The sequence below is a fragment of the Bemisia tabaci genome, chromosome 2, assembly GCF_918797505.1.
Source record: "Bemisia tabaci chromosome 2, PGI_BMITA_v3".
Classification (NCBI taxonomy): domain Eukaryota; kingdom Metazoa; phylum Arthropoda; class Insecta; order Hemiptera; family Aleyrodidae; genus Bemisia; species Bemisia tabaci.
Genome location: NC_092794.1, coordinates 75,934,097 through 75,960,923, shown reverse-complemented (window position 1 = coordinate 75,960,923; position 26,827 = coordinate 75,934,097). Strand labels below are relative to the sequence as shown.

At 38.6% G+C, this 26,827-nt stretch overlaps 2 protein-coding genes across 3 annotated transcripts in view; both read left to right on the top strand.

Moving 5' to 3' along the window:
* b6 (pentraxin-related protein b6) overlaps nucleotides 1-26,827 on the top strand; it is a 270,110-nt gene that overhangs the window by 223,478 nt on the left and 19,805 nt on the right. The gene's annotated exons all lie outside the window — the stretch shown is intronic.
* On the top strand, nucleotides 12,413-20,499 carry LOC140223876 (uncharacterized). Its single transcript, XM_072296295.1, has 2 exons — nucleotides 12,413-17,124; nucleotides 19,893-20,499. The coding sequence occupies exon 1, from the start codon at nucleotides 12,525-12,527 to the stop codon at nucleotides 14,460-14,462; it is 1,938 nt and encodes a 645-aa protein (XP_072152396.1). The 5' UTR covers nucleotides 12,413-12,524; the 3' UTR covers nucleotides 14,463-17,124; nucleotides 19,893-20,499.

Here is a 26,827-nt window from a genome sequence, read left to right as displayed (position 1 = left end):
TTTTTTTAAAACATTTTCCTTTGAGGGAGTTCTTTTAGAGATCACATAGAAACTTTTTATGGGTTGAGCAAATTGCTTTTCGCAAAATTAAAAAATAAGGTACACCCTACCCCCCCCCCTTCCGCCATCTTGCCATTTGATCTGATTAAATGAAAACGGAAGTGAAGAATTAAGTTCACCCTCAACTCTGTAGATACGATTTAAGCGGCTCAGAAGTTGAAATAGTTGTATTCTGTATATTCGCAAATTCTGTGCACCGTCTTCTGTTTAAGTATTGTTGAAAGAAGGGCAAAAGCATACGTTTAAACAGGACCAAAGCTTCTGATTTTAAGCCCAATAATCTTTCCAAAAATAAATTCCGATCTCCGTCCGAAAGCACAGAGCCACATGTATATTAAAAACTCCTTAACAAGTTCGGGGCACCGGGCACCTCTGCTCTGATTATTTGAGTCCTTTCTACAAAAATAATTATCCAAAGACACCGTAAAATTGAAGGGGGGGGGGGGGGGTTCACGGAGCCGAAGATGCCGCACAAAAAACAGTTACCTCTCCTGTTTTAGAGAAAACAATTTTTAAAATCAAAACTGAAGTGGTCAAAAATATTGTGAGGCATAATCCGGCATTATTAGACAAGATTCCAAAAGTGAGGGAGGCAATCGAGAATGTAAAACTCATGCGTGAGAAGTCACTCTGGCGGATTCATTAGTATGAGGGAGTCAGAGAAAAAAGGGACGGAATGGGCAGGGAGCGAACGAAAATCTGAGGGGCGAGCGATGCGATCGACGGACGAAGGTGACAGACTTGACACTTGATCGAAAAGGTATCCGTGATCGAGGTAAAACAAAATCAATATAAGGAAAACAAAGTGAATGAGGAGAAGGGAAGTTGGCAAGCGTGTCCCGGGAGGACTGAGGAGGGACCGAGTGTGAGTGGGCGAACTTGCCCGGAACTCCGGATGATAAGGTGTGAATGAGGTGCCGCTGTGCCACCTAGGTTTCGGTTCAGCGAGGAGGCATTGTTACTCATCTCACAACAGAACCAGTTCAACGCAATCGGTCAAAAATATGTAAAATGTACGCATAACTGAAAGAGAATGTGAGACAGACTCCAGAAAAGGATGCTATGAAGGGAGATAAGAGACGCGGCAAGTCCGGCGGGCGCCGCGGCGCGGCGCGAGGCAGGTACGCAAGTACGGAACGCTGTATGACGGCATTGATGTCCAAATCATTCGAACTTGTGTTCAAACAGTAGCGCTAGAGTCCCTTTATACCCAGAGTTAAGACAACTCGATTATCAGCTGACTGGCAGCCGGCCTTGTCTGGCCATGGAGGCCGAAACGAGTGCACCCAAACGAACGATATTGAGGGATAAGGATCAGGAATCCTGCGATGTCTGTCACACAAAAACAACAACATCAACAAATTGATCAATTAAAAAGAAAATGAGATTGGTTTGTGAATAATTTCTTAATCTATTTTCATTTTGGACCGATGGAAATAACAATTTACTCTTGATAAACCACAATTAGGTAATATTTTCATTATTCTTGTTCACATTCGAGTCACCGCCATCTTGGTGCACTCGTTTCGGCCTCCATGAGCGAGAACCAATCAGAATTGGATTTTTTTTTAGGCCACTTTCAGCCCAACCAAAAGTGAGTTGTCTTAACTCTGGGTATAAAGGGACTCTAAGTAGCGCTGATGAGCAGGCTACTCATTGTCAGCCACTGCGCACCCTTCGGTGCATAGCAGCAGTTGGGAAGCATTCTACGTATTCGCTCACTTTTATAACGTGATTGTAAAAAAGCTGAGTCCTATTTCCAAAATCTGATTAGAGCGGGCTCATCTCGAAACAATTTCCTGCCGATAGCCGCAAGAATCATGGAAATCGGCTTAGTAGAAGGCTCAAATGAACCGTGAAAAAACATGAAAATTTAAATTGTTTAAATGGGAGAATTCGCAACTTTACCACGTAATATAAAAATAAAACCTGGGTCATATTTTCAAAATCTGAATAAAGCGCGCGGGCTCATTTAGAGAAAATTTCCCATCGACAGCCGCAAAAATCATGAAAATCGGCCCGGTAGAACGCTGGAACTAACAAAAAGCGTTACCAGATATGCAAATTTAGGAGGTCTCGGAGCTTATATATGTCGCAGGCAATTCGCAATCGTCGGCAATTTACAAGCTGGTGGTGGATAAATATAGGAAATCATAAAATTCAGAAATAAAGGAACGAGATTAGAGTGCTGATTATGTTGCCTGTAGTGTGAATAGACACTTTTACATCCTGAAAAACGTGGCAGGAATATGCACACTTAGAAGAGCGTGTAGTGAACTATGTGACATTAGTTGGATTGAGATCGAACAGGCAACTAAACTAACATCGTGACAAAACGTAGAGTATCACAAAAAATGAAGGCGCTTCAAGCTGAGCTCATACTTTTGAAGACCATAACTCTCAAAAATTGCATTACGCCGATGCGCAGCATTGCGATTTATTGAAACAACGTGTGAACCGCTTGCAAATTGCCGGCGATTGCTAATTTCCTGCGACATATAGATAGATATTATATCCTCTCTCCATTATCATTGCAAAACCAGCCTAAACGAACAAACGCAAAATCGACCAATTTCTCGAAATATTACTTTGTACTTAGGCGGTTCTAGACCTTCATGCTTGGAGGTGCCCAGAGGTGGAAAATGTCGGAGACCGATCCCGGAGGGGACGATCGCTCAGGGGAGGCCTAAGTTTCGGCCCTCAAGTTTTATCCCTTTCCTACCCTCCTTTCTCTTTTTTTCTCCTTCCTTTCTACTTAAATGCCTATAAATTCAATGTAGAAAATTGTTAGCAAAACTTTCCATCAAAACTACAATCTTACGAGATCCCCCTCCTCCCATCACCCCTTGCCCGTAATCATTGAATACCTGCAGATTTCCAAAATTCATTAAATAAAAATATTGCCAATTTTTTGCGCTTCATAATACGATTTTTATTGACGTTTTTACTTGCCCAAAAGCCTCTTTCACGGTCCCGGTAACCGTACTTAATTTTTGCTTGGGGGTGCACGGCACCCACTGGCACCCCCGTAGAACCGCCTATGGCTTTGCATCAGCACAGAACAAACTGAACTATGTTTTCTTCACGAAACTCCAACTCCGTGCTCGAAGCTGCCAAATAAAATTTAAAAGCTACGCTCAGGGGGCCGGAGCCTACTATTTTCCAAGAAGCTCCGGCTCCGACGCCCGGAGCTACGAAAATAAAATCCTTGGATTGGCTCCGGAGCCCGGAGCCGACTTATTTTTTCAAGAAGCTCCAGGTGCGGAGCCCGGAGCCAACTATTTTTCTCATGGTGCTCCGGCTCCGGAGCCCGGAGCTAACTATTTTTCTCATGAAGCTCCGGCTCCGGAGCCCGGAGCTGGAAAATCAAATCAACTGGCTCCTCTCCGGAGCCCGGAGCCTTGTAGTTTTCTGAAGAGGCTCTGGCTCCGGAGCCTGGAGCTGCTAAATAAAATTGACTGGCTCCGCCCTGGAGCTCGGAGCCAACCATCCCTATCACGAAGCTCCAGCTCCGGAGCCTGGAGCCCAATATTGGGTCCAAGAAGCTCCAGGCTCGGAGCTGGAGCCTGAAAAACGAGAAGGAGCCGCCTTGGCTCCGGCTCGCTCCGGATCCGTGTCCATAGGTGAATGCAGGCTGTGGCAGGTAAATGCCAACACGATCTAATGTTTGACCCTGGGCTTTACTGATGGTATAAGGCTTTACTGATGGTATAAGGCTTTACTGGTGGAATAAGTTCAATGAGCTTGTTCAGCAATTCGTAATTCTTGCATTTTTGGAAACTAGAGAGTGCACAGAGTTCACATGAATTTTCCCCGATTTTTTTGAGCAATATTAACCCACGAAATACGAGTCCAAAAGTCCGTATTTTGTGCTCCCATTTAAACGCGCGCCGCTTGGCCCATCTCAAAATGGCGCCCATTATCTCCGTCCGGCGGTGGCCACACTTTTGACCCGGCGTGCCGGCGAGGTACCTCTGCATGCCTCTGCCGTGTGTGGGTCGTGTAAACAAACGAAGATTGATAACACAAATGATCCAAACAACTCGAAATCTCTTAATTTTAATTAATTTCAATCCATTTTCGACTTCAACCAAGCATTTGGCAATAATATTCATCGTATTTTACAACCAGGAGCCACGGCCTATCGGCTCATTTTAAGGTGCATTCTGAAAATCAGTCTTACAAGTCCAGTGTCCAAATCCAGACTTTCTTCTTTTACTGTTTTTGACCATTCTCTTTTCATTTTCGCCTCAAATCAAGTGTTTTGCAGTTTCTTTGTCTTAAGTATGTGGTCTTGAATTCATTCAAGAGTTAGAAGTTCACCATTTATTTAGTATTATAAGCCTTTTGACCTCTCAAGCTTTACCGATATGATCTCATGTAGTTCAAGGTTTCTTTGGCCCAAACCAAGTGATTACACATCTGATGTGTGTCTTATGGCTCTTCAAATTCGCAGTTTAGAACTAAATCAGAGACTACAGTTACTTAATCCAGTTCTGCTCTCTTGTTCAATGTTTTTCATAAGTGTTTGTTCGTGTCTGTTCTTTATAAGTGACCACTGTAGTGCATATACACAGTTATGCTATCGGTACAGGTATTATTTCTTGTTTTCTTCAGTCAGGACTTTCTCTTAAGCGCAATAATTTACCAAAGAAATTCACCTAGTTGCATAAATAATTTGGTGTATAGATATTCTGTTAATGTCTCCTTGCGGTGATGCAAAGTTTCTGAGATCTGTCACAAGTGGATTTTGCATTTAGACGGTCACTCTTGTCTGATAAAATTACTGCTCTAGCAGCTTCAAATTTATACTTTGATCTCTGATTCATCACTAAATGACACTCTTGCGGTGTCATTTATCTTTAATCAGTTCAAAGCTATTTCGACAATAAATCATCAAAGGTCCGATCGAAGAAGGAATTTTCTGGTGAGTGCTGTGGCTGAACGGACATCACAACTCAACTTTCAAAAGCATCAACTTATAAAAATTTATCAGGAAGTGGTAATGGTAAGTGGAAATCATGTTAGTGCTCGCTTCTTTCATAAGCAAATTGTGCGCCTATTTCAAAATCTACTCACCTGCATGTATATTTGAAGAGGAATACGACATGATATGTAGCAGGCTACACTTCATCTATGAATACTACGTACATTTGCCTTGAGAGCATTCTTAGGAAACTTCCACAATTTTTAGTTTTGTTCCTGAGAGAAAATTTTGAGATGACTCTGCTGATATTCCCAGGGTCTTTTCAGAAATTTTGTACTTCATAGGTATCATCAAGTACTTAAGTATCAACAGATATTGTACAAGACAGAAAATTTACTTGAGGATTCCTGCTAGTATGTTGTGTTTCCTGCAGCAACAAGGCTTATCATATTTCATGGAATGAAGTAATCAAAAACTACTTCCTTACCTACAGCTTCGTCAGTTTCATGCCTTTCTTGAGTGAAGAAATTATTTTTTTTCTCTCTATTTAAGAATTCAGGGTGAATCAAACCTGTCCAACAAAAATTTTAATAAAATCCCTTTGTTCAGAAACACCTAAGCATCATTTCAATGTTAAAGTTGCCGACCATTCTTGTTAAAAGTCCGAAAGTCGGCTGGTTTACTGAATTTCTCAGGTACAGACGGATGGAAGAATTTTGAAAAAACATAGACTTGCATCCTCCCATAAGAATAAGTCAGGAACATGGTTAAGGTTATCTGGGGATGACATTTTTAACATTTCGTTGCATGATTTTATAATCGAAGAGAAACAGTAAGTCTGAAACTTTGTAAATCTACGTGAGTGGTTTTCTAGTTAGGCTATGACATTGATATGCTTGTTTTGTTATCAATTAATCTCCACAAAGGTAAGCATACTTACAAAAACTGTTCCACAAGAGATGCAAATGTAACTTGTGATACCTAAGTGACTTTACAAATCTTACCTGTTAAACTACCAGCTGCCCGATTATTGAAACTATGTCAGCCCGACATGAAAAGACATAGCCCTATCATATCCATGCAATATATCCGAATTTGATGTCTTGTCAGGTTGCTCTAATCCTTCAATAATCGGCCTGCTGATTAGGCCTGCCAAATATTTTCACTTCCAGACGAATGATCATGTCTTAGTTGATGCTTTCGATAGTAGAGTTGTGATGTCGGTTCAGCCGCAGCACTCACCAGAAAATTCCTTCTTTGATCGGACCTTTGATGATTCATTGTCGAAATAGCTTTGAACTGATTAAAGATAAATGACACCGCATGAGTGTCATTTAGTGATGAATCAGAGATCAAAGTATAAATTTGAAGCTGCTAGAGCAGTAATTTTATCAGACAAGAGTGACCGTCTAAATGCAAAATCCACTTGTGACAGATCTCAGAAACTTTGCATCACCGCAAGGAGACATTATCAGAATATCTATACACCAAATTATTTATGCAACTAGGTGAATTTCTTTGGTAAATTATTGCGCTTAAGAGAAAGTCCTGACTGAAGAAAACAAGAAATAATACCTGTACCGATAGCATAACTGTGTATATGCACTACAGTGGTCACTTATAAAGAACAGACACGAACAAACACTTATGAAAAACATTGAACAAGAGAGCAGAACTGGATTAAGTAACTGTAGTCTCTGATTTAGTTCTAAACTGCGAATTTGAAGAGCCATAAGACACACATCAGATGTGTAATCACTTGGTTTGGGCCAAAGAAACCTTGAACTACATGAGATCATATCGGTAAAGCTTGAGAGGTCAAAAGGCTTATAATACTAAATAAATGGTGAACTTCTAACTCTTGAATGAATTCAAGACCACATACTTAAGACAAAGAAACTGCAAAACACTTGATTTGAGGCGAAAATGAAAAGAGAATGGTCAAAAACAGTAAAAGAAGAAAGTCTGGATTTGGACACTGGACTTGTAAGACTGATTTTCAGAATGCACCTTAAAATGAGCCGATAGGCCGTGGCTCCTGGTTGTAAAATACGATGAATATTATTGCCAAATGCTTGGTTGAAGTCGAAAATGGATTGAAATTAATTAAAATTAAGAGATTTCGAGTTGTTTGGATCATTTGTGTTATCAATCTTCGTTTGTTTACACGACCCACACACGGCAGAGGCATGCAGAGGTACCTCGCCGGCACGCCGGGTCAAAAGTGTGGCCACCGCCGGACGGAGATAATGGGCGCCATTTTGAGATGGGCCAAGCGGCGCGCGTTTAAATGGGAGCACAAAATACGGACTTTTGGACTCGTATTTCGTGGGTTAATATTGCTCAAAAAAATCGGGGAAAATTCATGTGAACTCTGTGCACTCTCTAGTTTCCAAAAATGCAAGAATTACGAATTGCTGAACAAGCTCATTGAGTGGAGAGACATTTTGAAACGTCGGTCTCGCACTTCGAAAAACCAAGGGGTGCTGGCACATCTAGAACCTAAGAGCTTTCATTTAAAACAAATCAGAGGAAAATCGGTCCAGTAGTTTCCGAGATCAAATTAGCACAAACTTCTTCTTCGAAAATCCATTCTAACAAAGCCGTTGAAGGATGAGCTCCTCATACATTGTCCTAATTTAGTGTCACAGATTCTCATCGCCAGTCTTTTATCTTCGTCTCGAGTCCACAGCTTGTTGCTCGTTTTGAATTCGTTTGCTTCTGATAGTACAAGTACCGAAATTCCTCTTTTCCTTGCTTCTCTGTTTACCAAATCATGAGACAATTTACATCCGTTTTTATTATTTGCCGCCATTATCAGAATATCTGACGTATGGGGGACTGTTGTCACAGGTTTAGCAATCCTGCGGACCCCAGCTGGTAGCCCCTGCCTCAAAGGGGGCAGTGGAGATGGTCACCGGCCTCTGGGCGTATGAACCACCTGCTAGAAAGGCAGACAGGGCTCTCAGCTGAAGTGAAAGCAACCTGTCTAGGAGAGGCAACTCCGAAATCAAACCCTGGTCCTCCAGGTTGGGGGTTGAGTCATCGGGCTAACTCCCCGGTACTTGTTAAAGGTTTTACTGTTAAACGACCTAACAATACAAGCCTCGGTACCACTAGAACTAAACGGACACGTCGACAAAAATTGAGAAAACGGACATTGGTATTTGGGACGTGGAATGTCCAAGGCATTTCAAATAAGTTACCGGAAGTGATATCGGAGATTCAGAAACTTGGAGTGAATGTCGCTGTTCTTACTGAGACCAAGAAAAAAGGGCACGGGTCAGAGAATTACGGTGACTATGATCTATTCTACAGCGGCGTAGCCAAAGATGTTTATTATTTTATATTTTCTTAACGAGGGTTTATGTAATAATGAAGTTATATTGTAGGGGGGGGGGGGGGGGGATATTTTATATTTTTTAAGTCTTGAAACATTTTATCTCTGTCTTTTAGTTTTCCGCATTGGAAGAGGATATGGTTTAGATCGCCTAGCAGGCCACATTCACATTTATCGGTATCTTTGAGGTTTATGCGTTTAATGTGAGTTGGGAATAGACCATGTCCTATTCGAAATCTTATAAAGTTCTTAGTAGAGGATCTGTCCCAATGGAATTTGTGGAACCATGGTTTTTTTGAGATTTTTGGTTGGATTAATTTTAGTTTTTGCCCTTTCCAAGTGCAGGCATTCCATTCTAAGTTCCATTCTTGGAGCATATTCATCTTTATTACTGGTAGCAATTGTTTGTAATGAAGTTCATTGTTAATTTTATTAGCTAGTGGGAGGATTTTTGTTAGGGCATCTGCTTCTTCATTGCCAGGAATGCCAACATGACTAGGTATCCATAGCATATGGATATTATTGAAAAGGAGCCTTTTAGTGTTCAATAAAGTAGGAGTTTGATCGGTTTTACGATTTAGAAGGGTGGTTAAAACGCTTTAAGAATCCGAGCATATAAGGAGACCTTTTATATTATTTTTAATAATGTATTTCACGGCTTCTTCTATGGCTATAGCTTCGGCATCGAAAATTGTAGAATATTCAGAGAGTCTAAATAGTTTGAAAAAGTCATTTACTGTGAAGACAGCAGTTACATACGTATCTGTTTTCGCTCCATCTGTGAATATTTGGGTCATTTGATTGTACCTAGTATTGACATGGTCTCGGAATTTGTTACGAATTATGGATTGATTTCCAATTTCGTTTTTTTTAATATTTAGAAAGTCGATTGATGGTTGGAGGTATTGGAATTTAGGGTCTTGGCATAATGAAGGTGGTAAGCTAACCTTAGCAATCTCATTCTCGTATATTTTTAATTTAAGCCATCTATGGACAATTAGAGGGAATTGTTTATTTGACCACCAGGGGCTATTAAAGACAGACATTTCCAAGAGTTTGAGGTCATTAATGATCGAATTATTTTCATAGCTCATAGCTTTTATAATTAGCTTATCTGTTAGGTAGTTGAACCTATGTTGGATAGTGGGGATTGCTGATTCTACGATAAGGTTATTAGTAGGTGTTGAATTTAGAGCACTTAGAACTTTTCTGATACATTGGTTTTGTATTTTATTGGTTTTATCTGAAATTTCGTAGTTATTGCAGTAGACAGAGATGCCATAATCTATTATTGGTCTTATCATGCTAAGGTATAAGAGTCTAGAAACATTTTGATTGACACCCCATGCGGCTCCATTTAGATATGATAGAATATTTAGTTTCGTCTCTACTTATTCTTTAATAAATTTAAGGTGGGAGTGCCATTTCATTTTATTATTGAATATGAGGCCAAGATATCTAGCATTTGATGAGATAGGAATGTTGGTATCATTAAGATTAATAGAGTAGTTAGGGGGGATTCTACGATTAGTGAAAATTAGGATTTTAATTTTTTTCATGGAGAAGTCTAATCCTAGTTCATAGATTTCTGTTTGAAGGTTATAGAAGTCTCTTACCACCACATTGATTGCTTCATCTAGGCATTTATTTTGGGAGAAAATGTTAACATCGTCTGCAAATTCTGAGATATGGCTAAAGAAGGTTATTTTAGAATGTAGATTAGCAGAGTATATTAAGTATAACAAGGGGCTTAGAATGCCTCCTTGTGTAAGTCCTTTTGGTATTCGGCGAGGACCCATCGTTATAAATTGATTTCGGAGGAACATATCGTTATTAGTAATTAGATTTAGGATTATTTTAGTGAAATCTGGGTTTATTCCTTTGGACAGGAGTTTCTCAAATAGGATGTCATAATTTACATTATTATAGGCATTTTCTATATCCAGGAAAATAGTGGGCATGTATTCTTTATTTCCTATAGCTTTGTACGCGTGCGTGCTAAGTTGGATAAAGTTGTGGTAGATATTTTTACCTTTACGAAAGCCAAATTGAAATGGGGAGAGCTTGTTATTGGATTCTAGGAAGTATTCTAGTCTGTTAAGTAGAATCCTCTCAAATATTTTTCTAATAGCTGAAATAATCCCGATTGGGCGATAAGATCTAGCAGAATTAGGATCTTGGTCCGTTTTTAACTGGGCAAATATTAGAATTTTTTTCCAGGATTCAAGAATTTTTTTGTTAATAGAATCTCATTAAATATTGACACTTACTTTTCCTTTTTCGCCCGATGAATTTTTTCCTCGGTTGTCACTCTTACACAATGGCCATTTCGACTCCAGTAGGAGTCATCATCAGGTGCTTAAAACTACGAACGAAAATAAAATAAAAACCGAAGCTAAAATATTTTGACGTTAGATTCACGTATTATCTCCGGCGACGCGTCGCGATACTAGTCAGTGGGATATCTCGCCGGTGATCAGCTGACTGTGTTGCGTCACGAAGGAGGGCGGGGGGGACGATCACTGGTGCCACCTGTTGCTCGATTTGTGAATTAAGTAGCTGTTCCTTAGGTGTTTTCATTATTTCGATTTGTTCTAATACATTTAATTTCCGGCCTTTCTGACATACTTTTTCTAGTTTCGCATAACAATTTTCCAGTTTATGGTCAGTGTCGATTATATGATCCCCGAACGATGATTGACCTCTCCTTTTTAGTATGGCACAGTCAACGTGTTCCTTCAGCCTTGTTGCCACACTCCTTCCTGTTTGGCCTATATATATTTTCCCACAGTTACATTCTATTTTGTACACTCCGCTTGCTTCCAATTTTCCACATTTCTCTTTTGTATTGATCAAAATTCTGCCCAAATTTCTCTGGTTGCCGTAGGTTACTTTTACGCTTTTGTCCTTCTCTATTATTCCCTTCACTCTCTCTGATATTTTCTCGATATATGGTATTGAGATCCATTTTTCGGTCCCTTTTGTTTTTATTTTCCCATATATCATCCTGTCTCTTTTCTCTTGTTGTTTGCGATGTAGTAGATGAAAAATGTCACGTTTCTGATATCCGTTGTTAGTGGCAATGTTCAAGATAGTTGTTAGCTCCCTCTCATATTCCTCCTTTTCAAGTGGTATAGTTGTTAGTCTGTTAAGCATGCTATGGAACCCTGCCATTTTCTGGGGCCAGGGGTGGTACGAGTTATTAGGTATTATTGCATCTGTGAAGCATTGTTTCCTATAAATTCCAAACTTTATCTTTTCGTTTTCTACTCGTATAATGAGGTCCAGGAAATTCAGAGTTTTCCCACCCACTTCCAATTTGAATCTGAGATTGGGGTGTAAGTCATTTATCTCATTATGAAAAATGGACAGTTCTCGATCAGTGCCCAGCCAAACTGCAAAAATATCATCCATATATCTGAAATAACATAGAATTTTCGAGGCCCATTTATTGGATGTACATATTCTGTGGTCATATTTATCCATGAAAATGTCGGCCATAATGGGGGATATAGGCCCTCCCATTGGTAACCCTTTATTCATCTTATAGAATTTTCCATTGTACTTGAAGTAATTATTCGAAGTGGTGAACTCTAAAAGCGTTGTGAATTCCATGATTTCACCTTTTGAGAGGGATGAGTGGTCCTTCAGAATGGTTTTCATCCTCATATTGGTTTCCTCTACATCTACATTTGTGTATAAGTTATCCACATCAAGTGAGATCAATTTAGCATTTAGGGGAATCTCTATGTTCTCAAGTTTTTCGGCCAGTTCCCCTGAGTTTTTGACTGCGTATTGGGGTTTCCATGTGACATGTCTCCTAAAGGTTTTAATTAGGAATTTCTCAACATCATATGTGGGTGATTGGCATGTTGATACTACTGGCCTTATCGGAACATCTCTGATACTCAACTCTTCCGTGACTTTATGGATTTTTAGGTATCCTTGGAGTTTTGGAGGGAGGGGGTTCATCTGGACGAGTGATTTGGGATATTGAGTTAACTGCCATGATTTATTCAATAGGTTTTTCAGGTTTTTCTGAGTGACCGGTATTGGGTCTTTCAGTTGTTCTTCGATCTCCGGGAAATAGTGGCAAAGCAGAGACCGAACCAAAAGAACGTTTTATTTAATCCCAAATTCATTAATATTTCGGACGTAATACTCACAGACGAAGAGATAAGTCTGTTAAGTAATGGTATGAAATTTTGCCCCCCTCCTAACACTAATAATAGACTGATGGATCTAGTCATAGACATTAACCATAAGATTTATAGTAAAAACACCCTGGAAACTATTTCACACGAAATAAACAACTACCCTAAAAGAACAAGTCAGCACGCAATCATACTAGTAAACGAGTTGAAAAATAAAATTCAAAACCAACAGATAATAGTCACGAAGGCTGACAAATCTAACACTTTAATTTTCATGAATGAACAAGAGTACAGGGGAAAAATCGACAATTTTCTTCAACAAACGGAGATCGAAGAACAACTGAAAGACCCAATACCGGTCACTCAGAAAAACCTGAAAAACCTATTGAATAAATCATGGCAGTTAACTCAATATCCCAAATCACTCGTCCAGATGAACCCCCTCCCTCCAAAACTCCAAGGATACCTAAAAATCCATAAAGTCACGGAAGAGTTGAGTATCAGAGATGTTCCGATAAGGCCAGTAGTATCAACATGCCAATCACCCACATATGATGTTGAGAAATTCCTAATTAAAACCTTTAGGAGACATGTCACATGGAAACCCCAATACGCAGTCAAAAACTCAGGGGAACTGGCCGAAAAACTTGAGAACATAGAGATTCCCCTAAATGCTAAATTGATCTCACTTGATGTGGATAACTTATACACAAATGTAGATGTAGAGGAAACCAATATGAGGATGAAAACCATTCTGAAGGACCACTCATCCCTCTCAAAAGGTGAAATCATGGAATTCACAACGCTTTTAGAGTTCACCACTTCGAATAATTACTTCAAGTACAATGGAAAATTCTATAAGATGAATAAAGGGTTACCAATGGGAGGGCCTATATCCCCCATTATGGCCGACATTTTCATGGATAAATATGACCACAGAATATGTACATCCAATAAATGGGCCTCGAAAATTCTATGTTATTTCAGATATATGGATGATATTTTTGCAGTTTGGCTGGGCACTGATCGAGAACTGTCCATTTTTCATAATGAGATAAATGACTTACACCCCAATCTCAGATTCAAATTGGAAGTGGGTGGGAAAACTCTGAATTTCCTGGACCTCATTATACGAGTAGAAAACGAAAAGATAAAGTTTGGAATTTATAGGAAACAATGCTTCACAGATGCAATAATACCTAATAACTCGTACCACCCCTGGCCCCAGAAAATGGCAGGGTTCCATAGCATGCTTAACAGACTAACAACTATACCACTTGAAAAGGAGGAATATGAGAGGGAGCTAACAACTATCTTGAACATTGCCACTAACAACGGATATCAGAAACGTGACATTTTTCATCTACTACATCGCAAACAACAAGAGAAAAGAGACAGGATGATATATGGGAAAATAAAAACAAAAGGGACCGAAAAATGGATCTCAATACCATATATCGAGAAAATATCAGAGAGAGTGAAGGGAATAATAGAGAAGGACAAAAGCGTAAAAGTAACCTACGGCAACCAGAGAAATTTGGGCAGAATTTTGATCAATACAAAAGAGAAATGTGGAAAATTGGAAGCAAGCGGAGTGTACAAAATAGAATGTAACTGTGGGAAAATATATATAGGCCAAACAGGAAGGAGTGTGGCAACAAGGCTGAAGGAACACGTTGACTGTGCCATACTAAAAAGGAGAGGTCAATCATCGTTCGGGGATCATATAATCGACACTGACCATAAACTGGAAAATTGTTATGCGAAACTAGAAAAAGTATGTCAGAAAGGCCGGAAATTAAATGTATTAGAACAAATCGAAATAATGAAAACACCTAAGGAACAGCTACTTAATTCACAAATCGAGCAACAGGTGGCACCAGTGATCGTCCCCCCCGCCCTCCTTCGTGACGCAACACAGTCAGCTGATCACCGGCGAGATATCCCACTGACTAGTATCGCGACGCGTCGCCGGAGATAATACGTGAATCTAACGTCAAAATATTTTAGCTTCGGTTTTTATTTTATTTTCGTTCGTAGTTTTAAGCACCTGATGATGACTCCTACTGGAGTCGAAATGGCCATTGTGTAAGAGTGACAACCGAGGAAAAAATTCATCGGGCGAAAAAGGAAAAGTAAGTGTCAATCACGTTAGTTCCCGATTAAGAAACAAAGGATTAGTAACTCATTAAATATGTTGCACATATGTTGTTGAGCCATTGTAGAAGCTTTATTGATACATTCTATTGGTATATTATCCAAGTCTGGATTTTTCTTTTTTAATTTAGCTAAAGCAAGTTTTAATTCTTCTATAGAAATTTTTTCCCATGATTCATTAAACGTAGAGAGGTCATTCCATTGATTGGCATATTGGGAATCAGGAGTGAGGTTGTGGAGGAAGTCGTCCGTCCAATCATTATTTTTGTTGGGGTGGGGAATCAGGGCTCTCTTAAGAATTTTCGTTTTTTCAAATATAATTTTGGAAGGGGTTTTATGGTTTAAGTTATTAGTAAATATCTTCCGTTGTATTCTTTTTTTTTTTTTTCGTAACAAGTTTAAATTGAGCTCTTACTTTCGCCCATTCAAGGTAAATATTTATACTAGGATTATTTTTATAGGCTAAAGCTAAACTGTCTCGTTTGTTTTTCAGATTTTGACATTCTTCATTCCACCATGGAATTTGTTTGTATAGTTTCCTCTTTTTATTTTACGATTTTTGAGTACTAGCCGTTCTGGGCGCGCTTCGCGCGCCCGTCACGCCTAGCCGGGGGCTACGCCCCCTGGACCCCCGGTCACTCGCTACGCGAGTGACATTCGGCTCGCTTCGCGAGCCAATTTTGTAGTAGTTGCAAATTTTTTATCACTATATTTTGAAGATTTCATAGAAAACATTATGAAATTCTCACTCCACAATTAACTTGTAGAATAATAATGGCAGGGCAAGAAATAGACTATATCTTAAAATGGACGGTTCCCACTTAGTAAAAACAGCCAACACCACGTGAAGGTGAGGAACCATCGTTAGCCACTTTTTTTTTTTTTTTTTTTTTTTTTTTCTTTACTTTTCTGAAAAAAATTTACTGAAATTTTAGTTGCGTCCCCTAAAAGGAAACACGGAGAAAAAAATTTGTGCATGGAATCCGAAGCTGAGATCATATGGATCTCTGAAGTTTTCGGATCACGCATCCGAAAAGTTAAGGTCCATCTGCCGAAGTTCGGGTCAGACAATTGAAGTAGTTCGGTATATACCGAAGATTTCAGGTCACACATCTGAAGTACTCGGTGCATACCGAAGTGCTTCAGATTTCTGACTCAGAGATTTAGGAAAAACACAGTAGAGAACCAAGGAAATCACAGTAGAACAGAGAAAAAAATACAGTCGAATAAATAAAGAAAACTATTATCGAAGAAATTCTAATTATTAGAAAGTAATTAGCTGGCGTAATCAATGCGTAGCTGCATAGGAGCATGAGCGAGATTTATCATCAACTGACCACTGGCCGCTAGGTACCTGCGTGGGCGAGCGACAATACGTAAGCGGTGGCATATGGTTCGATTGACAGAGGAGTGGGGGAACGGTCAGACGTAGGGGAAAGGTTCAGGCTGAACCGTTCAGCACAGCGCAGCGTCAGTCACCGGGTGGGGAAGAGAGTCCGGGAGGGGACACTTCCCCTCGAGTGAAATAGAAAAAGGCAGAATCCTTCGAAGTTTATATTAATGATTATTATTGTAAGAAAGAAATGGATATCGTGAGTTGTATTCTTGTTGTTTACTTAGTTAGAAAGCTTGTTCAATGATCTCTATGAATTTATCATACGAATATTTTTCATCCGTTAAGTGAGAGTCTAGTATTCTTCTGTAGTAAGACCAGTCTTTTAGTTTATATTTTATCAAAGGGTCCACATTTGACGTTGGGGAGTTAGAGGTCGGTATTGGTTGTTTGTTAAGCATATAGATGCAAGGGAAATGGTCATTTCCCCCAGTGAGAAGTGCCTCCCACTCTGAGTTACCAGCCAGGGAATTTGATATAAATGCTAAGTCATTAAAAAACGGTCCTTGGTTGGGAGCTGATTTCCTGGTGGGTTGAGGATTTAGAGAATTTATGTTAAACAGATTAAGGTCTTGGCTTATTTCCATAAGGGTCGAACCTTTGGAATCCGCGAATTCATAGCCCCAAGTAGGGTGTTTAGCATTACAGTCTCCTGCCCAAAAAAGGGTTTTATTGGATAAGTTGTTAATAATGAAAAAATTATTAAAGTCATTTGTAGTATATTTACTGGTGGGATTGATGTACATATTAAGTAAGTACAGCTCTGAATTATCTATCATTAATTTGGTTACTTGACTTTCTTTTCTTTTGGATTGTAAATTATCATTACGTAAGGGAACCGGGGCCGAATTATATTTTAATTTAACTAGGGTTAATAGACCACCATATCTATCAGCTCTATCTAATCGGTAGCTATTGTAGCCCGGGAATTTCTTAATGTAATTAGGATTCATCCAAGTTTCTGCTAACATTATTATGTCTGGGTCTTGTTGGTTTAGAAGGAGTCTTAGATCTACCTCGTTCGATATTAGGGAACGGATGTTCCAATTAAGTATCTTGAAATTTTTGGGGATTTTTAATTTATTGGTAAGAGGTAGGGGTCCGCGAAGCGGCGATTTTCAAAGGCGAAGCGAAGCTTCGCTTCGCTTCGCAATTTGCGAAGCAATGCGAAGCGAAGCGGACAAAAAAACCCCTTCAAATACGCTGGATGCAACCCGCGGAATTTCGTAGCGGTTACTCCAGCGAGCCGCGACTCAGCGTGCGGCAGTGGTAAATTTCATTGAACACTGGGAAATACGTGAAAAATACATTCATTAAATTTGCCCCCTCTTCCCTTAAATTTTAAGAATGAATTTTTATTGAGATGCCAGCAGATCTAAGATTTTTTTTTTTAAATTTGTCATCGGTTTTGCTTTAATGATCACGGAATGATAAAAAATAAAAACTGTTTTTACTTTTTATTTTTAGTTTCCTTTTAATTTTTTTTATCTAATTTAATGTAAAACAAAGAAATACCTAAAAAATTGTGGTAAATATAATTTAAAAACCATTGATTTAAACTTCTTAAGAAATTTTATTATTTATATTCAATTCAAGAACAAGAACACAAAGTAAAAAAGTCTCATAAGACGTAGGAACAAATAAGATAAACATTTGTTACAAATGTTATGAAAAAACGATTTACTTAAGTCAGTGAGTGTCATTCACTAAGTGACATGGTAGGAACGCAGTCTTATATAAAAGAACACAGAACGTCTGAGAGGAAAGAAAATAAATCTACAATTTCTTAAGGATAATAAGAAAAATGAGCTAATAAAAATTGAAATATTGAAAACAGATGGAAAAAACTTCTGGAAGGAACAAAGAAAAAAATTTCCTCCAAGAAAAACAAACTAACACACTAAGGACTTAGAATAAGTTGTAAATAACAAAGTGTGAAAAAGGTTGTTGCAAAAACGGGTGGCTGATCGGAGGGAGATTTCAGGAACAACCCGAACAACCATAAAAAATAGGATTACAAAGTATTATATGAAAATAAAAAAAGGAAAAGTTTAAACAAGGTAGAAAAAAATCAGAAAGAAAACAAAACAAATTGTGAAAAAATTTGAATTACATACTATTCAAAAATCAAGATAAAAAAAAAACAAAAGAGAATCAATTTCCAAAATCACAACCCTGCTTCGGAAGCTGCTTTGGAAGCACAAGAGATTCAAAATAGGCAACGGAAATTGCACTGAAGTACATTTCTGCACTGATTAAGTAGTTAGCGTTTACAATTTGCATTCTAATTTAACTATTAACAGTACTTAATTCATTTATGGGGTAGCTTTATTAATAATTAATAATAATTAAATTTTGTTAGTTTAAAAATTCATCCTTAGGTTTTTTGAAAACTGTTTCTTTCTGGAGGTAAATTATTTGAATTTTGTATTTGACTAGTATCACATAATGCCCATGGTCATATCTTCTCTAACATCAAACGCAGTAACTCTTAATCAGGCAAGAATCAATCACTAAAACTTCACGGAAAAAATTAAATTGCTGATTTAACAATTCAATTGCTAAAAAAAGTGACTGCCATGTTTCAATGTAGATTTTAAAACATAAAAATGCTACTTTAACCACCCCTGTGGTTAAAGTAGCTTACAATAGTGGTTAAAGTAGCATTTTTTTGTTGTAAAATGTACGTTGAAACGTTGCAGTCACTTTTTTTAGCAATTGAATTGTCAGATTAGCAATTTAATTTTTTGTTCCGTGTTTACATGGACAAGTGATAAAGTTTTGGTTGTACCTGAAATCAGAGGAAGAGAAAAATTGAAAATGTAAACCAATGATCAATCAGTATGCAGCTTCTAAATTATTTATAAAAATAGGTACAGCTTTACCGTGAACTTCCACAGAGTTTGACTGGTTCATTACATTCTATTCTGTAGGCAACAGGATCAGATGAGATTCAAGAGCGAGTAACATTGGCCATGCAGATGACCATGGAAAATGAAATGGAACGAAAGAATTGACATTATAAATTGTTACTCTGCTCCACAGGTTTACAACTTTTCCCTTTCTTCTTTCGATGTAATTTCAAGCACATAGTTTAATACTTTGGACAACAAAGTTTCAAACATCAGAGAGAAAGAAAAATCAATTGCTTGTCTGCCAAACTGGAGGAAATAAATAGGGATGGCAGAAATAAAGAGCATAATTCCAGCCATGATTGTATTTGTGTATTATAGATTTTATGTGATGGCAAGAAGAAGCAGATAGCTCCAGCAATGAATTTGAATCAGCAAGAAATTATGAGAGGTACTTACCAAATGGTGTTTTAAAGATGAGATTACAATAAATGCACTTGGCTGTTTGGTCCTTTCGGTCTTTTGCTTTGATTGAGACATAATGTTTGAATAATGGCCTTTTAGACACATCTATCTGAACGTCAGTGTTACTAGCTTTGTTTACCTCCTTTTCAGTTGTGTCGCTTTCCTCATGTTCTGTGAGATCAATGTGGTCATCATCCATTGCCATTACTGATTCGGAAACTTCAAACTTTAAATAACTGCACTCCGCGTTTGTGATAAGGAAAAATATGATGGAATTGAGGTTAGGAGACGAGAGACGGCGCTAAATAACGTAAATAATGCGGGACGGCCGCAAGCGCATGCGCAAAGAACCGGCTCACGGTATCCATCAATCATCGGCATTCGGCATCAATTGCGAAAGCGCGCGAAAATTTGAATTACCGCGAAATTTTCGCTTCGCTTCGCTTTTCCCGACCTCGCGCTCCGTTTTGCGAAGCGAAGCGAAGTTTCGCTTCGCTTCGCAAAATGCGAAGCAATGCGAAGCTTCGCGGACCCCTAGTAAGAGGCATATTTGGTCGGAATTTTAGGGAATTTCTTTGTTTTAGGATTTAATAGTCTTAGTGATATAGGAACATTTATGTAAACTTTATTCACTTTTAAATGTCCTAAGGATATTACTGTTGGAAAGTCTAGATTATCTATATTTACTTTTTTTATTTTAAATTTCTTTTTATTTTTAGTTCTCATATTGTCGCTTAATCTTATTAGAATAATTATTAATCTTATTAGTTAGGGTTTTTTTTTCAGGGATTTTTTTATTAGGAGATAGTGGTGATTGTTTAGCTGTTAAATTATTTTGGTTAGGGGTAGGTAATTGTTTTGGAGGGATTGATTTCTTTTCAATATTCAGATTGGTTGAATTGATTTTTGTTTGATTGCCTGTCTGATTTGCGTGAGACGGGTTATAGTAAGAGTTTGTGGAATATGTTTGTTTCGTATGGATAGTTGAATTATTTGAAGATGATGGAGTATTGGGGTTTCCTTCCGTAGGAGACTTTTTAGGTAACGGCCAGAAACCTTTCTTAGGTTCTATTTCTTTATTATTAGTTACATCTCCAGGGATTTGACTATGGTATTTATTAAGCCATTGGTCAGACGGGAAATTCTCTTCTACATTTTTTTTTGCTTTTTTACGGGTGGGAGACGGGACGAAACTATCTCTGAATATGGTATGCGTAGATCTTCAATGGTATATTGGTGTTTATCATTTGTGTCTGTTCCAATTGATTCTAGTTGTTTATGTTTATTTTTCAACATAGGGAAGTTACTAATATCCAGTTCCTTTATATCAATGGGTTGACCTTCTTTTAGTTTAGTTTGAATCGCTTTTAAACGAGCAGCCAAGTCTATTGATTGAGAGTGTTCTTCCTTTACTTTCTGTACTTTAGACGCTTCTTTAAAAGAGAGGTTTTGGGTAGACATAATTTGTTTTATCGCTTTTTGTTTTATCAATTCAGGGCATGTATTAGAGAATGTAAGGTGGGCTTGTTGACAGTGATAGCACTTTACTTGGTTGGGGCATATATCATGGGCTGCATGGATTTCAGCACATTTGTGACATCGGGGTTGGCTTTTACATATCCGATTACCATTAAAGTCAGAGCGGTGTCCATAATTCAGGCAGTTAAGACATTTCACTAAGTTATATATGTACGGGGTGGTAGAGCATTTGGAGTAGAAAATATAAAGAAAGTCAGGGGTTACAGACCCCTCCCATAGTACATCTAATTTAGCTGTGGGGATCAAAGCGTTATCATAATTTTTTCGATATATTCGTCTAGCGCTGATGATATTTGAATATTTATCTTGTAGATACTGACCTATCACATTAATCGTAAGATCCGTATGGACATTATTTACTATGATTCTACGAGTAGTGTATTTTAACGGGATAAAACAATTACATCTTTCGTAAGGGATTAGTTTTGCGTAGTTCTCAATAAGGTTATTAGCATAGTCTTTATTTAACAATTCAATATGGATCATATCTTTGTTTATTCTTTGGATATTCTTAATACCTTCTATTCCGTTAGAGTATAACAATTCACCAATTAGAGTTAGATGTTTATTTCCTATGTTGTCTTTAGTAAGAGCTACTACGAAGGGGCCGTTAGAGGATTCATTGTATCTCAAATTATTTTTATCTTTGATTATAATCGCTCTGCGGATATCTGTAGGTGACGATCTTACTTGGGTATGAGATGGTATCTAGTCGGTTTGAGAGGTATTGGTTTGAGGACGGTTCAATTCCGATTGGGTGTCTTTTAGATGTCCATTGGTGGGAGGTTGAGACTGTAGGATTAATTCACTTTGATTAGGGTCTAGAGTGTCCATAGGAGAAGAAGCATCTTTAGGAGGGGTTCCTCCCGGGTCACCGGGCGGATCTGAGAGATCCATTGACGAAACCGATTATACCAGGTTACATAGTAAACGAAGAGAAATAAAAAGATAGAAAAGCACTTTCTAGAATAACTAAACCAAAGCACAGTTATCACATCATCGTAGAAAGAAAGGAAGGAAACAAGAAATAAAGGGAAAAACGCCAAGAGGCAACTAAAGAGGTTAGAAATCGCTGGAGCAAAAAATTGTACGTGTGGTCGGAATGAAAATTCAAACGGGACTGCAGTGAGAGGTTGGCGACAGGGGATGTTAAATGAGATAAGAGATTGTCAACTCCCTGATGACCTGTGGGAAGATCGAGCTTTGTGGCGATTAGGCGTCGTAAACCGCCAAAGAGCGCTGTAAAAGCGACTCATCCCATCCCACCTATATTAGTTGGAACCGGAGAAAGGTGACCGCATATGTGAACTAACATGTCAACGTGACACATTGATCAAAGAAATTACCGACATCAAAAATGAAAATAGTACTCTGTCAAATTCAAATTTAAAAAGCTCGTGAAGTCTATGAACAGGCCTGTATGTGGTTTGAGGCAAATGGCCTCCTTGTCAATCAAAAGAAAACTCAAGCAATTCTTTATTCTGTATCCCCTAGAACTACCTCTTCATTGCCAGAACCCATTTGTATGTTAGATGATAATTTAAGCGTAAAATTGGAAAGTTCCATAGAATTTCTTGGCATTCATATTGATGCAGGTCTAACGTGGCAACGACAGACCGACATGGTTGTGTCAAAACTATCAAGGGCCTCTTGGGCCATTCGCAACCTTTCCAGAATTTCCACCTTGAGCTGCTGTCTCGCTTTCTATCACGCTCACATAGTGTCTCATATGCGATATGGGCTTCTTCTGTGGGGGCGAGGCTCTAGTGTTGATCAAGTGTTTGTCATGCAGAAAAAAATTCTCAGAAACATTTTCAATCTTCCTTATAACTCACACTGCCGCCCGATCTTTGTTAAATATAAATTGTTTACCCTAACCTCCCTGTACATCTGGGATTGCCTGAAATTTGCCATCTCCAGTGCTCTTATTTTGCCTTCTGACCTCCTGCCCAATCATCATTACAACAGTAGGCATAAGAACATCCCTAATAAAATGATTCGATTGAGACGGACTGAGCAGGATGTCAAATTTTCGGCAACTCAGATTTTCACTGCCTTAGAGTGTGAAGCTACACTTTCGGAATGCTGATCTAACGTCTTTCTTTAAGGGGCTGCGTGCTTTCTTATTCGACAAAGCCTTCTACAATCTTCATGAACTTGTAGGCTAGTAAAATTTAATACTTGTACCTTATGTATATTCGCTGTAACTGTACCAAATATGACGTGTGCCATAGCCTCAGCCAGAGGCTCAATTGTACAAATTATAAAATAAATAAAAAAAAATAAATAAAAATGAGGAAAGAGATTGAGTATTTAAACAAAGAAATTGTAAAGTTAAAAAGCGATTTGAGAAGTAAAGAATGTGTTGAAGAGCTTCATTGTCAACGTGATGCCGACCCTGCTAAATCCCCCTTTTCCTGGGGAGTCCCTACATATCCTCTCCCCCTTCATGGAAGCACTAACAACATCCTTGTCCCAGAGGCTACAAGTTAAAACGTAACAGCCCTGCTCTCGCTAATGGCCGATCCGAGGAAATAGTTACCACAGGCACTTTACTCATAAGGATATTTCACGATAAAAGGAATAGGCATGTTGCCGTGGGTTATGAACGACTTTCAGGCAAAACGATTGAAAACCAAGTCGATAAAGAAAAAGGAATGATGTCCCTGAACTTATACAATATACATGATAAAAAATATGATAAATTATGATTGTATATGTTGGAATGAATGCTAATTCATGCTTCCCGCACTCAATACAAATCGGTGTTGTACACCGGTGACTCGAGTAGTCACCACAACCTCTCTGTACTGTGCCCATTATTACTTGTTAATTACTTGTTCATCATCATGTCCTCTGCAATAACGAATAAACTTTATCCGTGTGAATAAACGAATCTTTTCCTTCCAATGGAACCATACCAACTTCCAACATGGTAGCAGAGCCCGGTTAACGTATGTATCCTATTAATTCCCGCAAATTAGTATCGAAAGTGACAATTTTCTTAAAAGACGTCTACCTCGTTACAACCTAACCTCTCATCATGCCGGTAGCATGAAAGTGCATTTCTCTTCTTAAGTGCCTTCACTTATCACAACTCAACGGTGAAGAAAAGTTCTCTTAAAGTTCAAGGAAATGGCCTCAAAACATAGCCAAAACTTTTAGATGTTCCCGACTAGTCTACTTGTGTCTGATGAGCAGTGCGTTACGGGTTACCCAGTAGTGACGAAAACCCCTGTTGGTTACGGGTTAACCAAAGGAAAACCCCTGTGAACTCATCATGTAGCAGCTAAGCAGGACAGGAAGGAAGACAACGGGTAAGCCTCCACCCAGATTCAATTAAAAGGCCACAAATGAAGATTTAAACGGGTTTGGACAGTGCCAAGCGGCTAAACAGCTAGAGGAATTCTCCGAGTGCATCGACGCAATCATCATCAACTTCTTCTTCATAGTGCATCGACGCAATCATCATCAACTTCTTCTTCATCAGGATCGTTCTATCTTCAGTGAACAGAGCAATTACAAGACAAGTGATTAAAGGTACAAACTTTACCTATACTGAATAATACTTAGTGATTAAGCATCTCCCATTTACCTCACAAATTAGCAACATGCGTAGTAATTTTTTTTATTGTATACCTATCTCGTTTGCATGAGCATTAATCTACAACATTTTCTACTGAAGAAACTTATTAAATCATGTCAACGTTCAAAGCGAAAGTGCCAGTCTTTGACGGCAAAGACTTTCACAAATGGAAATTCAGGTTAACTCTTGTAATGAGACTAAACAATTGTGAAAAGGTTATAACTTTAGAGGAGAGACCAGAGAATATTACAGCGGACAGTTGGTTGGAAATGCAAGTGAGTAGGGTGAAAATGGCGACTTTAGCGCAAAAGTTTTTAGCCAAATTGTGCAGAAAAATACGAATTAAATTACAGCGTTCTATAGGGATTATTGTACAATATGGCAACGCTGTAAAAAGAAAGTATTGCATGTTACCCCTTCAATATGCGGGTTATGCAATGGTGTATTTTTCAAGATCTTGCAGCAGTGTTGCCGAACGGGGCACGTAAATAAATGATTTAATTTTGGGTGAAATTTTGCAACATTGCATTTTACAGTGTTGCCAGATGGGGCAAGAAATTAGTGGATTTTTCGATACAATGTTGCCAGATTGTGAAAAAAAATTCGGATTTATGGAATTGTAAAATTTTCGGCTTCGAAAGACCGTATCTTACAGTATGGGCCTGGTATCGGAGACTGGAGATTAGGGTCTGATTCGGGAAATTGAAAAATTTTCGGAAAATTACCCTCGTCCGATCCGTTGCGGATCGATGCGATTCTTTTCCACTTTCGAAGATCGGAAAACTGTACTGACCGAATTTCGATACGACTTTTCGTTTTCGAGATTTCCGACTTGTAAAATTTTCGGCTTCGAAAGACCGTATCTTACAGTATGGGCCTGGTATCGGATACTGGAGATTAGCGTCTGATTCGGGAATTTCAAATTTTTTACTAGTGTGCGCTTGGAGATGCGTATCGGGAACGTTGTGTTTTGGGATGAGCGACTGGGGAATGGATATTGCGAAGTTCAGCAGTTTGACGAATTAAAAATTTTTTATTGGATATTTACAGTTACAGTTTAAAAACAGTTCGCGTTTAGAAAACGCACTGAAAACGTAAGGGTTGTCAACCACAAACATCGATTCCTTCTCCTTCTCCGAACTTTAAATCGACACTTATGTCATCGACTTTCCGATTGTTATTTTTCCGGGCCATCCTGATGAAACGGAACTTGCAGTCGGATGATAGGTACTTGGAGTACAGGTACGGAGCGGAGCAAATGAGTGCCAGTAAACTCAAGATGAATAGAAGAACGTCCGTCAAGGTAGAGGGTGCGCATTTGATTTCCTGACAGACCGGGCACATTGTGATGTTTGCTTCGGATGAGTTTTCCACCAGTGAGGATTTCACTCAAACAACAGCAATGATGATGGTGATGAGAATTATTTTATCAATCATGATTTCTTCCTTGCGATACTGAGAAGAGAATGCATACTATTTATACGAAATCCAACTGCTAGACCCGCTCTCCTCTCTCTCTTGTGTATAATGCTATGCGAATTGCACTCAAAAGTCTACCTATCTTCCAGTCCTCTTCGTCTACTTTCTTGTACCCCTGCTTTAGGAAGTAAATTATTTCGTGCTCGTCTGCGACACGTTCTAGGAGAAGGCAAGATCTTTCCGTTATCTCAACTAACCCGTAACACCCGACGGGATCGGAAGTGTCTATTGAGCTGAGTTTAAGATGGTGGAATAACTTGTCAGGAAAAAGGAGTCGGGCAAACTTGTTCAAAAGCTCTGCTCGTATTCCTGTAAATTTGAAAGTGAGAGCCTCATATACCATATCCAAGGTGTTCATCGCTCTGATCGATTGTGATTTGAGGGTTGGAGCGTCAATACTTGACGAGTTCTTGTTTTGAAATGATCGATCACACTTCCTCGACACTATTTATACGTTTCCCCGACTCGCATTGATAATTTCCCCACTTGCATGAAAGCGTAGTTTTATATTACACTACTACAAATTATGACTACACAGTTTGCCCGAGTGAAACCGAGTTTGGTGATTAACAAATACTACTATATTTACTTTGAGGTAAATTATGACTCTACAGTTTCTTTCCGCTCGGGAAGGAAACGATATATATTTACCTCCAAGTAGAAAACTCGTCAGTCTCACTTTTGATGATATTGGAAACCCTCGAGCTTATAATAGTATTCACATGTTCACTCTGAAATCTTTTCAAAAAACATAATTTTAAAAACGAGAAAATAGTGTTGATTTTCTGTTCAATCGAAATCAGAAAATCTCGAAATCATAATAGTATAAAACTTCGAGGTTATAATAGTATTTGCTTGTTCGCTCTGAAATCTTT